This window comes from Papio anubis, chromosome 2, assembly GCF_008728515.1.
Source record: "Papio anubis isolate 15944 chromosome 2, Panubis1.0, whole genome shotgun sequence".
NCBI classification, from domain to species: domain Eukaryota; kingdom Metazoa; phylum Chordata; class Mammalia; order Primates; family Cercopithecidae; genus Papio; species Papio anubis.
This window is the reverse complement of record NC_044977.1, coordinates 125,598,227-125,612,174: the sequence shown is the minus strand read 5'-3', so window position 1 is coordinate 125,612,174 and position 13,948 is coordinate 125,598,227. Positions and strand designations below refer to the sequence as shown.

The 13,948-nt window shown below is 32.3% G+C and overlaps 1 protein-coding gene across 2 annotated transcripts in view; it reads right to left on the bottom strand.

Moving 5' to 3' along the window:
- BCHE (butyrylcholinesterase) overlaps window positions 1-13,727 on the bottom strand; it is a 69,387-nt gene extending 55,660 nt beyond the window's left edge. Inside the window, exons 1-2 of one of the 2 annotated variants that reach the window (XM_009201417.3) lie at window positions 13,426-13,727; window positions 5,753-7,277 (exon numbers count right to left, since the gene is read on the bottom strand). In XM_009201417.3, coding sequence (XP_009199681.2) covers window positions 5,753-7,269 — 1,517 coding nt within the window. In that variant the 5' untranslated portion in view covers window positions 7,270-7,277; window positions 13,426-13,727. The remainder of the gene's footprint in view (window positions 1-5,752; window positions 7,278-13,425) is intronic. The other variant, XM_003894872.4, reaches the window with a different exon arrangement.
- Window positions 13,728-13,948: the final 221 nt, after the last annotated feature.

The following is a 13,948-nucleotide window of genomic DNA, read 5'->3' as shown; positions in this document are numbered from 1 at the left end:
AATTAAAAATATTAATAAATCTACCAAACTTTATACATGAAATTAGCAAGGTAGCATGACATAGAAAATCAAGTGTATAGTGAGATACTAGCAGAATCTAAATTTTAGAATACATAAAACTCTTAGGGATAAATTTAGTTAAATATATTCAAGGACTGTACATATAAAACTTTTACATATTTATAGAAACTAAAAACATAACAAAATAAAAGGAAAGGTAAACCATATTCATGGATTTAAAAAGCAGTAATGTTAATATAAACATTCTCTTTATATTAATCAATAATTTCAACACCTCATCAGCTTTTGTGAAAACTAAGAAACTGATTCTAGTCTTTATTTGGAAATGCAAAACTAAAATAGACATAAGTGTTTTTTTTTTTTTTTTCAAATCAAAAGTTTTGTTTGTGAAAACAAAATGTACTCCTTTAAACTCTCCAATTAAAAAAATACTGTGTAGACATACTATATAAGACACCCAGTACTGGCATAAAAATAGACATTAGACCATTTAGTGTGACAGAATAAAATGTACTCATTCATATCCACACATATATGGTCAGTTGATTTTCAAGAAAGTAGCCTAGGTAATTTAGTAAGTAAAGAAGTGTCTTTTCTAATGAATAGTGATGTAATATCTGAATATTTATATGGGAAATAATGAACCTCAACCCCTACATTAAAAGTTCACAGGTATGAATTTAAATATATTATGAATCAAAAGTAAAAACCTAAAACCATAAAGCAAAAAAAAAAAAAAAAAAAAAACAGAAAAAAAACAGTCTTTACAAATGTTGGTGTAGGGAAATACTTATTTGATAAGATGGAAATAAATTAATAAGCTGAGATTCACTGAAATTCAACGTCAAAAATCAAAGTAAGATAAAAATTGGGGAAAAATACTAAAAGTACATAGGATATGTATCTTAAATATATAAGAATTCTTACAAGTCAATGAGAGATAAACCCAGTAAAAAATTGCAAAAGATTTAAACATTTCAAAATAGAAAAAATACCAGTGACCAGTTAGCATAAGAAAAGATGTTCCACATCTATATCCATCAGAGAGAAACAAAGTAAAAGCACAAAGAGATGTCATTATAAAGCCAGAAGAACAGCTAAAATTGAAGATTGATTAGTTGCGAGTGATGCTGAAGATGTGAAACAAGTGGGGCTCTGGTACGTCATTGCTTTTGGGAGTATAAAGTTCTCAACTAAGGAAAATGGTTGAACAATTTCTTTAAAAAAACAAGCATGTGCTTATATATGTTCCTGCAATTCCTCTCACTTTTACTCAAAATAAGAGAAAAAAAAATCTTCTACAGATTTTGTACAAGACAAAAGTCTTCCAGAAAAATATTCATAGAACGCTAGTCATAATACACCCAAAAAGAAACAACGCATGGGTGAATGGATAAACAAGCAGTTGTACAATCATCGACAGGAAATAGTACTTAGCAGTGAATAACAAATAAACTCCTTACGCATACAACACAGATGAATTGCGGCTCTGTTATGCTGAGCAAAAGAAGCCAGACACAAGATTATATAAGCTATGATATCATGAATATAAAATTCCAGAAAAGGTAAAACTAATCTATAATAAAAATAGAATCAGTGATTGACTGGACATGGGGAGTAAGAGGACTGTTTGCAAAGAGGTGGGGGGACTTTATTCTGAGGCAATGGAATTATGCTTTATCTTTATGGAGTAGTACATATTGGCAAAACTTACTGATCTGTATGTTTGTTATGTATATTTTTTATAGTATGTACATTATATTTCAATGAAGATTATAAATAATACACATAGATTTACTAATTAAGAAGAATTTATCAAAACATTTCATGAATCATGAACTTGAAAACTCATTTTCCTAAATGATAATCATAGCTCCAATTCTACTTTTACTTTCTTAATAAGACATTTTGAAGTTCTGAGGAAGTAGAGACTAGCAGAGTTTCTCAATCTTGGCATTATTTACATTTTGGAAAGAATAATTATATCACTGTGGAGTGCTGCCCTGTGCATTACAGGGTGTTTAGCAGCATGCTGGGCCTTCATCTGTTCCCCCAATAGTGACACTCAAAAAGGGCTCCAGACATTGTTAAATGTTCCTGGGGGGTAGAAAGAAAGGGTCCTAGGAGGAAAGTCTTTGACTTTGGAAATTACAGATTTGGGACATCAAGTCTGTAGTCAGAAAGATGTGGATAGATTTCCAGACTTAACAGTTGTCAACTTTGTTTTCACTGCAGTTCACTTAATTATTCAAAGCTTCTATATTAATTCACATGTATACTTTGAAAATAGATAATGAACATCAGGATATTAACATTATGCTTGACATCAAATTAACCCTTAACACGAATATATAGTGTTATTATCTCCGTTCAACTGTGCAAATATTGTCTGTGAATAAAATTACTAAAATAACATCTTGTTATTGCTACACAACTTTACAGTTTAACTTTTTATAGCTTATGAGCTCCATTACATATATTTATTATTATTAAAATGTTAATTTTTATTTATTTCCCATTATAAGGCTAATATTAAATAACCTTATTAAATAATTAATAAATAATTAAATAAATAATTATTAAATAATCAATCCTATTGTCAAAGATTTTCTTTTTTGGTCTGTTATATGGGTGCCAAAAACAAGGCATTTAACACATCTGATTCTTTGTGTTCTCCATTGTGAAACAAGAAAATGTAAATTCTTTAATTATTGCAACATGCAAAAGAAATGAAGTCTTTTGAAAAATTTAGGTTTCAATAATTTAAAAAATTATCCTTAAATCCTTAAATTATTTACAGTCCCTAGAATTTAAAGAAAGAAATAAAAACATATATAAATGATGTAATATGGATAAAGCCTCGAGGGAGAGAGCAGAATGAGATATAAGTAATTCTAATATAGCTCTAAAAATAAGCTGATGCTTCATTCCTTGAGCAGAAATTTATGCTGATGTTGACAAAGAATAAAATATTTTACAGCCACAGGTAATATAATAACCCACGTATCTTGAAAAGGCAATATAATATTTTTTACTCATACTACCTTTTACCAGCTCTCATTCAATCATTAGCCAAATATTTGTTAAGTATGATAGATACCCATCATAGTAATTCAATGAATATCAAATCAAAACCACAGATTCTGTTTCAAGAGGGTAGTTTAGTATAGTTGAGGAGGAACAGCTTACAATGAAAGAGGAAATAGACCAGTTACAGTCAACTTCTGTGAGAGTGAACAATAGGTCTGAAGCAACTGCACCTCTAGTAATTAAAGAAATGCTGCATGAGATATGTAGTAGATTAAGACTTCAAAAATGTAGCACTTTGTCATTAAAGAGGAAAGAGGTGTTTAAAACAGGGCATATTGCTAGAAGAAAGTTCTAAGGTGCAGTTAAGCTGAGAATCTTTGGTATTAGTGAGATAACTGGCTCACCCAGAACCTGGTGTTACTGAGTAATGTGAGTTGCAGCAAGATTATAGAGGCCTTTCAATGCTGGGTGGAAGAATTATAACTTTTTCCACAGTGAATAAGTATTAAACAATTTGAAAAGAATTGTACAATTGATATTGTAGAAATATACATACAGTGACATGAAGTACAAAGAATTTCAAATGGAGGGTGGAAAAGAACACCAGAGAGCAGTAATGTAACTATCAGCGTTTTGTTTAGTTATAAAAGATAGTGTGAAAGACTGAATTACTGCATCAATCAATTTATGATTTATGTAAACACTTCTTGTATAAATAAATTTCTAAATTTCTATTTTTTAAAAATTATTCACATTGGTACAATTTACTCCCATGTATAAAATGTGGTTTTGGTTTACAAATGTAGTGGAAGGAAAAAAAAATATTTTCTATAGATACATGCATGCATTTAAAAAATATATTCTAAATGGTTATTTTCTTCTGACTCTTGAGGACATAATATCACAGTATTTATAATATGTGGGGGAAATATGTTATTTGTAATGTCTCTGATTATCTAATATTAGCCATAAGACTGCTCAGGTGGAGAACAGGTCTCATGGCCCCAGTGAAACGCAGGCTGCCTCAAATCTGAACAGGTCTATTAGGAAAAAAATACAAACCAAATAACACAATGGCAAATGTTGTGTATTTTGGGTAATCTGAGGGCCAATTGCATCACCACCATGTTCCTTCAATTTCCTAAGCAGAGATGTATTACTTCATGTATCAGGTATCATGGGACCAAGCTGAAGAACTTGGAAAGAAATAGTCCTACTCTGACCTCAATCTGTGAACTTTGTAAAATACCATTCAGGACATAGGCATGGGCAAAGACTTCATGTCTAAAACACCAAAAGCAACGGCAGCAAAAGCCAAAATTGACAAATGGGATCTCATTAAACTAAAGAGCTTCTGCACAGCAAAAGAAACTACCATCAGAGTGAACAGGCAACCTACAGAATGGGAGAAAATTTTTGCAATCTACTCATCTGACAAAGGGCTAATATCCAGAACCTACAAAGAACTCAAACAAATTTACAAGAAAAAAACAAACAGCCCCATCAAAAAGTGGGCAAAGGATATGAACAGACACTTCTCAAAAGAAGACATTCATACAGCCCACAGACACATGAAAAAATGCTCATCATCACTGGCCATCAGAGAAATGCAAATCAAAACCACAATGAGATACCATCTCACACCAGTTAGAATGGTGATCATTAAAAAGTCAGGAAACAACAGGTGCTGGAGAGGATGTGGAGAAATAGGAACACTTTTACACTGTTGGTGGGATTGTAAACTAGTTCAACCATTATGGAAAACAGTATGGCGATTCCTCAAGGATCTAGAACTAGATGTACCATATGACCCAGCCATCCCATTACTGGGTATATACCCAAAGGATTATAAATCATGCTGCTATAAAGACACATGCACACGTATGTTTATTGCGGCACTATTCACAATAGCAAAGACTTGGAATCAACCCAAATGTCCATCAGTGACAGACTGGATTAAGAAAATGTGGCACATATACACCATGGAATACTATGCAGCCATAAAAAAGGATGAGTTTGTGTCCTTTGTAGGGACATGGATGCAGCTGGAAACCATCATTCTTAGCAAACTATCACAAGAACAGAAAACCAAACACCACATGTTCTCACTCATAGGTGGGAACTGAACAATGAGATCACTTGGACTCGGGAAGGGGAACATCACACACTGGGGCCTATCATGGGGAGGGGGGAGGGGGGTGGGATTGCATTGGGAGTTATACCTGATGTAAATGACGAGTAGTTGGGTGCTGACGAGTTGATGGGTGCAGCACAGCAACATGGCACAAGTATACATATGTAACAAACCTGCACGTTATGCACATGTACCCTAGAACTTAAAGTATAATAATAATAATAATAATAATAAAAAGTATTCTCACATTAATTTTAGTTCTCCAACTAAGCATCTTTTTCTATACAAACTTTGGCTAACATTGTTGAAATGCTTTGAAATATTCTGGAGATAAAATCGGAAGATTTTTTAAATAATATTTCTATGATGATGATTTCTTTTAAACACTCTGACACAGGGAGTTGAAATGCACTTCATAAGAAAAAATAAAACCAGCTTTGGTACAAATAGAATAAATAATTAAAACATTTCTGTGTCTTTATAATAAAGCTTTCCCCAGAGACCAAGCAAAACTAAGCAAAACAGATCAAACCAAGTCAGAGAACAATGACAAAAATCAGCACTTACCCATATTTTGCAAAATTTGCCCACCGTTTCACTATGGATTTACTCAAAATTTCCTCAGCTTTTGTGTAATTAACTCTTCTTTCCAGAGGTAAACCAAAGACAAATTCAATTTCATAGCCATGCATCACTCCCATCCATTCTGGCCACGGAAGTTTGGAGGATCGGTGTTCAAAATAGTAGAAAAAGGCATTATTTCCCCATTCTGAGAACTTCTTGGTGAACTCCAAGGCAGGGCATATGATATTATAATCCCCAACAACATCATCCAACGCCTCACGGTAGTTTTCAGGTCTCTGATCATCTACCCAGTCTGTGTAATGAAAAAGGATGGATTCCCTTCCAAACTCACTCACGCCTGGAAAAAATATTTTTAAACCTTCCTGAAATTCGTTTCTAGTTATGATACTATCGTTATCTTTGCTGAAGCCAGGAGCACCATAGACTAAAAAAGCTGTCCCTTCATCTTTATTAACACCCACCAAGATCTGGGTTTTTTTAAATTGTCCAAGTTCAAGTAATATGTCTGGCATGTCAGTGAGAAAATCACCATCCATGGTTGGACCGAAGTTTACTGACAAGAGAGTCCCATAGGGGACAACAAATGCTTCATTCAGAAGAATTTCGTGGGGATCTTTATTTCTAAGGCACTTGACTATTTCAGTCTCATTATCTCTAGAGCAACCAGTCAATTTAGCCAAGGTCAATGTTCTGTTCCTAGCTTCATAAAGAGATGTTACTGCCCAAGGAGCATTAGAGGATCCACTTTGTAGAATGGCTCTGGTGAACAATGAATGGCTTCCAGGAGAAAGCAAATGCAGGCCAACTGAAGCTGCTCCTGCACTTTCTCCAAAGAGAGTTACACTTTTAGGATTTCCACCAAAGGCTGCTATATTTTTTTGAACCCACTGAAGAGCCAACTGTTGATCAAATAAACCCATGTTCCCTGGAGCCTCAGGATTTCCTGGCAAAGCTAAGAATCCAAGGGCACCCACCCTATAGTTCATTGACACTACAATAACTCTTTCAACTCGAGCCAGAAACTTGCCATCATAAACATGTAAAGATGATGTTCCACTCTGAAAACCACCACCATAAATCCATATCATTACAGTAGCATTTTTTGGTTTAGGTGCCGGAATCCATACATTTAGATATAAACAGTCTTCACTGAGGTCAGTATTTGGGTTCCACATCTCTGATCCATGGAAGCCTGGAAAACTTTGATCTATGTTCTGATAGCAAGAATTTGCATATTTTGTGGCATTCCAAATATCAGACCACTTGGTCAGAGACTGTGGCTTTTTGAATCGAAGTCTACCAAGAGGTGGCTGTGCATAGGGAATTCCAAGAAAGGCTGTTACCGTGCCACCAAGAACTGTTAAGTTCATCCCTCTGACTTTTCCATTCTTTGTTGCAATTACGATGTCATCTTCAGTATGTGACTTTCCAATAAGCATGCAGAGCAAAAGAAACCAAAAGAGAAATCGGATGCATATGATTGTGACTTTGCTATGCATATTGATTTCTGAAAGAGAGGTAAGTATAATGTTTTATAAGCCTTCTGCATATAGCATATTATACTTTACTGATGATAATTATCTAAAATATAGTAGTTAGTAATTCTACAAATTATGAAAACAAGAGATATTTTAGTTTTCAATTTAGAAAAAAAAATAGTGGAATGGAAAATAAAAAATATTCATTTTGGGGATATTTATTGCTAAAGCTTTGTGAGGAAGAGCTAGTCGAATGTTTGTCCTAGTCAAATTTAATATTACTTCTGACTATATGTACAGTTCCACCAAAAAGCAGTAAACAGTAGTCTACCTACATCAGATATAATTTCTACCTTGGTAAGAGGAGAAAATACAAGTTCATATATTCTCTGAAATATCATGACTGGCTGGTTCTTGGCAGCACTGTTAAGTAGGTTAAGAATTTTTAAGGATCAATAGATTGTCATTATTGTCCTTTTCTGTTTTCTTTGTCTTTTCGGTGGTCCCTTTTGCCAAGTGATACCTTCCTCTGTACGATATCTTCCTCTAGTATATAAACTGAAGATAATTTAAACAAATTATTCATAGAATATTAAGTAACGAATATATGGTAGTCACCATTATTCTGCAAACTGTGAAAGCTAACAAACATGCCACCACTGGTAAGGGCTATGGAAAAATAAAAAGTGAAGGCTGAGGATATATTCCAGGTAATTTCTCTAAAATTTAATAAACATGAGGGACTCTCTATAACATTTATAATGTCAATAGAGAGAAGCAGGGGCTAGTATTGTAATGTCTGGGAGAAGACTGTGGCTTAAGAGGAATTTTATACTCAGTATTACTCAACATGTATTAAGATTTGTTATAGCAATTTGTTAACAGATTAAAGTATATGCAACTAGTGAAACTAAATGTGTTAGCACAGTCAGAATTACTTGCATTTTTATAGTGAAAAAAATGACTGAAATTAGAGGATCGAAGCTTAGAAACTATTGGGCCACATGGCAGAAGCAAAAATAATCTTTGTGACCTACAAAATCATAAGTATTTGACATTTATGAAATATTAAACAATATTTAATGGATGACATAGACTATTGGGGAGATCAACGTTTTATCAGAAATTCATAATGCAGACATGAGTTTCTTTTCAATAAGAAAGAAATTAAAAATCAGATTTGGGAACTGTGACAAAAAGGGACAGCAAAATGTAATGCAAATATCATTTAAAAGAACTAATGCCTCTTTTTTTGGGGGGGGGGCGGGGTGGGGGATGGAGTCTCACTCTGTTGCCAAGCTAGAATGCAGTGATACGATCTCAGCTCACTGCAACCACCACCTCCTGGGCTCAAGCGATTCTTCTGCTTCAGTCTCCCAAGTAGCTGGGATTACAGATGTGTGCCACCACTCCCAGCTAATTTTTGTATTTTAGTAGAGATGGGGTTTCACCATGTTGGCCAGGCTGGTCTCGAACTCCTGACCTCAAGTGATCTGCCTGCCTCAGCCTCCCAAAGAGCTGGGATTACAGGATGAGCCACCACGCCTGGCCATAAAAGAACTAAAGTGTTTATGTAACTGAAAGAAACCCAACTAAAATAGTCAATTGCAAATACTGATTCTCATTCACATAATAATAACAAAGATCCATTAATGTACAAAGTCTTCCCTTTATTTTTTCTCAAGTTGCAATCCAACCTACACAACCAATGAACGAATCCTACAAACACTAAGCATTTGTATTAGTTTTTTTCTTTATTTAATTTAGATTTCTCAAAACAAAGAGAATAAATAACCATTCTAATGTCTATGTCCCAGACCTAGGATATCATATTTCAAATCAGCCTAATTCACCAATGGTCATAGGACATCTGGTGACCTACAAGTATTTTTTATCCCAATAAATATCTGAATTGATTAATTCATGGTCTGGAGCATTTGGTTCAGGGCTTGATACTTAATGGATATATCTATATCTATATCTATATCTAATTCTAACAATATCCATATGTATATGCATATATATTTACATATAAAATGACTGCTATAATAATAAGGTTTAAAAAAATCAAGCTACAAGATTATTATTTTTTCAGTTCTGTTTGGTAGAATTAGATGTGTGCTAAGATCAATAAAACATAATTAAAATATATTTTTAACAGCATTTCTACATTCATGATATTTAGGTACTATTATATAATAATAAATGCAATTTGTTGTACAGTCAAATGCCACTTAATGAGAGGGATACATTCTCAGAAATGCATTGTTAGGCGATTTTATCATTGTGCACATATTATAAGTGTACTCATGTAAACTTAAATGCTATAGCCTACCACACTTTTAGGCTATATGGTATAGGCTGTTGCATCTAGGCTACAAATCTGTACAACATGTTCCTATACTGAATATTGTAGGCAATTGTTAGAAAATGGTAACTGTATGTGTATGTATGCACAGAAAAGGTACAGTGAAAATACTATATTATAATTGCATAAGACCACCATTATTGATTGAAACATCATTGTGTATTGTATGACTGTATCATAAATCATAGTAAATAAATAAAATATAACAATGACTTAAAGATTCCTATTACCTGACACTAATAACATTTCAGACATAATCAAAGTTTTAGAGGCACTACTGCTTCAGTTCTTTTTTCTTTCTGATAACCCCTAATCCCTTTCTCATAAATAAACGCAGGAGAGCACCAGGAGAAAAACAAAGTGCTAGTATGATTTTTTATTTTCTTTTTTGAAAACATCCTCTAGGAAGAAAAAGTGAATAAGGTGCAAAGCTGATTGGACTGTTCGTTCTAAGCTGCAATTTAATAAATTAATTGCAGCATCCCTGGTTGTATCCATTCTCCCTCTTGCCTAGTTCAGTCAATGTTCTTCTAAGTCTAATGCAAAAATCATCTGGTTTTTTTCTTGATTTTAGTTGAATATTAGTTTGTCTTTAGAAAGCAAACTCCGAATTGTAATAAATTTTGGTCTCTGATAGTTTTCAAACTTGTTCTATAAACAGTTTAATAATCTTATTGCAAAGCAAGTACTATAGTTATTACAAAACTGTATTTGTGTTTTGTGTAATTGTGAAATGTGGTTTCATTGTTTATGTTAAATAGTTGCTATAACATCTAAATGGTTGTAATATCTTCCCAAGTCACTTAATTTGATTTAATACAAAATTTGTTGTATGTTTATATTTATATTTTGTGCTGAGTAAATCTTGTTATATAACAATATGATATGAATTAAAATCTTTAATTTTTTGGTAATGATATCTGAGTCATCAACTTGCAAATAAAGTAATTAGTAACAATCCAAACAATCCTTGTAAGCATATATTCACTGCAAGAATGACAGTGTAATGCCAACTCATATGTATTGTTGCAGAGTGTTATATGACATTTAGTGTGTACTTTAATGTAAAAATATGCAGATGTTTATATACTTACTGTTAGTGTATTGTAGGCTAATATTTTTATATTTAATTGCAGTACTTTATTTTTTAAATAAGCATCACTTTGCCCTTTTTATAATCTGGTATTCTCTATTCTAACATGCTGCTCTGTAGTTTTGACATTAAAAGATTTTACACATTTTAATATGTTTATCATGTAATTGAGCAATCAAAAGAGAAATAAATGAAAATAGAACAAAAATATTGAGTCTATATCTCAAAATTTTTATTAATGATTAATATATTCAATAAAACCTTATTTTTCTTTCAATAAATTCTGGTGCAATTGGATACTGTCTCATTAAATGATTCTGAGAGAACATAATATGTTTATCATAAAGAATGAGGCACATTTTCACAATTACAGCTGTATATCTGAACTTAGAACAATTTGCTTATCAAAATAGTATTTAAGATTGGAAATAAAGACAGGAGTTTTTGTTTGGAATTGAGAAAATCACAGTTTTTGAAGAATTGAGTTTTTGAGGTAACTGAGTTTTGGAGGAACTGAGTTTTAGTTTGGAATTGAGAAAATTTACTGGCAATTTTTGAAAATGCTAAACTGTTAAAACAATAAATATTCAAATAAAAAGGTGACATCTTTTTTTTTTTTTTTGCATTTTTAGTTCAATTTTGAAGGTACTATCACAATTGCCTAGCTGACATTAAGAAAAAATATGAAATGTTATACTATAAGATATGAGTACGATAAAATAATTTGTATAAAGAACTTTTATTTGGGATACTTGACTATCAAACAGATTTTCAAAATAATGGGCCAGCCAAGAATTTTTAAAGGATGGTCAAGCAAATATTCATAATATTTTCCCTGTGTATACAGTAATTTCCCTATCTTTTAAAAAGTTACAATTAAATAAATATTTATTTCTACTTGGAAATAAACCCTCTTAAAATGTTAGAGAAAGAGCCATCTAGGTAATATTAATATGATCTAGAACGAGCACTATTAAATGTATTTGATGAAATTAGAACAACAATATCTTATATCAAACTTAAAAGCTTGTTTTGTTGCAGACTAAGTGAAGCGGGGAATTAAGGAAGTCTGTTTATAAATAGACTACATCACTGTCTTTCAGGGATTCTTCAGCTATGCTTTAGGCATGTATACATACAGAAGACACTACATTAGATATAAGAAACTTAAGATGTGTATCTGTCCTCAGTTAGGAAGAACATTCACAAACTTCATCGTGTGAATAATTTGAACATTTGTTAGAGATTTTTTGAGTCTTCTTTGAAAATTAAATCTTCTCTTAGGTTGCTATCCAATTACAATTCTCTTAACATCTGGGACCGTCTAATTTCGGTAAGAGTAAACAGATGCTGGCAAGAAACCATCGAAATGAAGATAATATACAATATAAATATGTATTACACTTATCAAGAAATGAATCAAAGAAGGAACCAAATTTATAGATAACATGTGACTTTAGCTACTATTACCTTATATTTTATAAAAATGAAATATGGAGTACATCCCAAACATATTTTTACAATTAAAAAAGTGGGACATTTCAAACAAATGATAACCAAAAAAATTAGGAGAATATAACAGAACTTTGATAATCCAATTAGAAATTTTATTTGGCATCCAAAAGGCTACTTTATTTCATATCCAGAGAAAATTCTGAAGATTTTTATTCAAATGTTAAAGCCACACCTTAAAAGCTCAGACTTATCCTTAAACAAAGTAACTATTTATGTAAGTAAACTGTCATTGTATTTATTGTAACTATGAGTTTATATTAAGAAAGGTATTACACAGACTAGTGACAGGAACTCCTAATCGAGTTTATTATCATGAAATATATTCATAAAAACATAGAAGACATACTCATAAAAGTATATAAAAATAGAAGTCATAAACAATGAAATCACATTTCAGTTTACTTTTAAACATTCATACATTTTATATCCTTAATATTTGATTCCCTTGTTAAAGTGGAACTGATGTTATCAAAATAATAGTTTTACAAGATTATAGGATGAGCAGAAGGTATATTTGCTTACTATTTCTATAATAGCAAAATAATAGCAAATGTAAAACATTTTGCCGCAATTCAATATAAAAAGTGAACAAAAAGGGCAAAGGGGACATGTTCAAAATCATCGTAAATCAAATTAGAAAAGAGGTTTTTTTTTTTTTTACATAAAATAAACTTCAATGTTTCATTTGTCAATTGTTATTGTTACAGTTTTAGGTGACAAAATGTTGACTGAGAAAAGTTCAGCAAAAAATAAGTTAACTATTAACTGTATCCCACTTAAAAAGAAAAAAAAAAAACAAACAAACAAAGTAAGACTAGTCGAAGATTACTTTTACAGAGAGATTCAATAAACAATGCATTTAAGGGTAAACCAGTATGGAATGTTTTTTCTTAGGAAACTCACTTAGAATATATATCACTGTGATTCCACACGCGCTATGGTCCTTTATACAGAGTTGAATAAATTCATTATTTTCTCAGCAGTTAAATAAACAAAGTCTGCGTTCCCTGAATAATAGGAAGATTTCATGCATGTGCCTGCTGGCTCGCTTCCTCTGTCCCATTTGCAAGCTTCAGTAACTGTTCCCCACAGAGCACCAAAGAGACACAACAAACACGTGAAGAGATCACTCTTATCCCACAGAATGAGCTTTACAGTAACTTGGATCTCTATATGACGGTGTAAATTCAGAGCAACTTACCCGATTCTCTGCAACAAAGGTGGTAAACTTTTCAAGGAGTGAAAATCATGCAATACTTCAGAGAAATGCAGGATGCAGCTGCTGCTCCAGCCTGTAAATTGGACTGCACTGACATTCAGTGTTACTGAATGTAGCAATCAACTGTTACTGACAAAGCTCGCGAGAGTTGGCAGCAGCAACTTGATCTAGAGGCAGCCAGTCTTTACTTTCTGACATCTGTTCAGAGGCTAATGGTATGAATGCAATAGTGATTCATTTACAGTAGTATTACAGGATTCATGCTTTACAATTGCAGATACTCTTCTAAGAATGAAGAAAAAAAAACATAGAAGCTTCTTTAAAATAATCTGAAATGCAACAGAAAATGCATGTTTCTTTTAACACTATCTAAACTTTAAAAAAATTATTTTTTAGAATATACATATTTCCTATGCTTGTCTTAATATTTAAAGATGTATATATCATTCTAAAGAAGTGCTATTATCGAAATCCATTATAGCTTCAATCTGTGCTAGTTATGCAG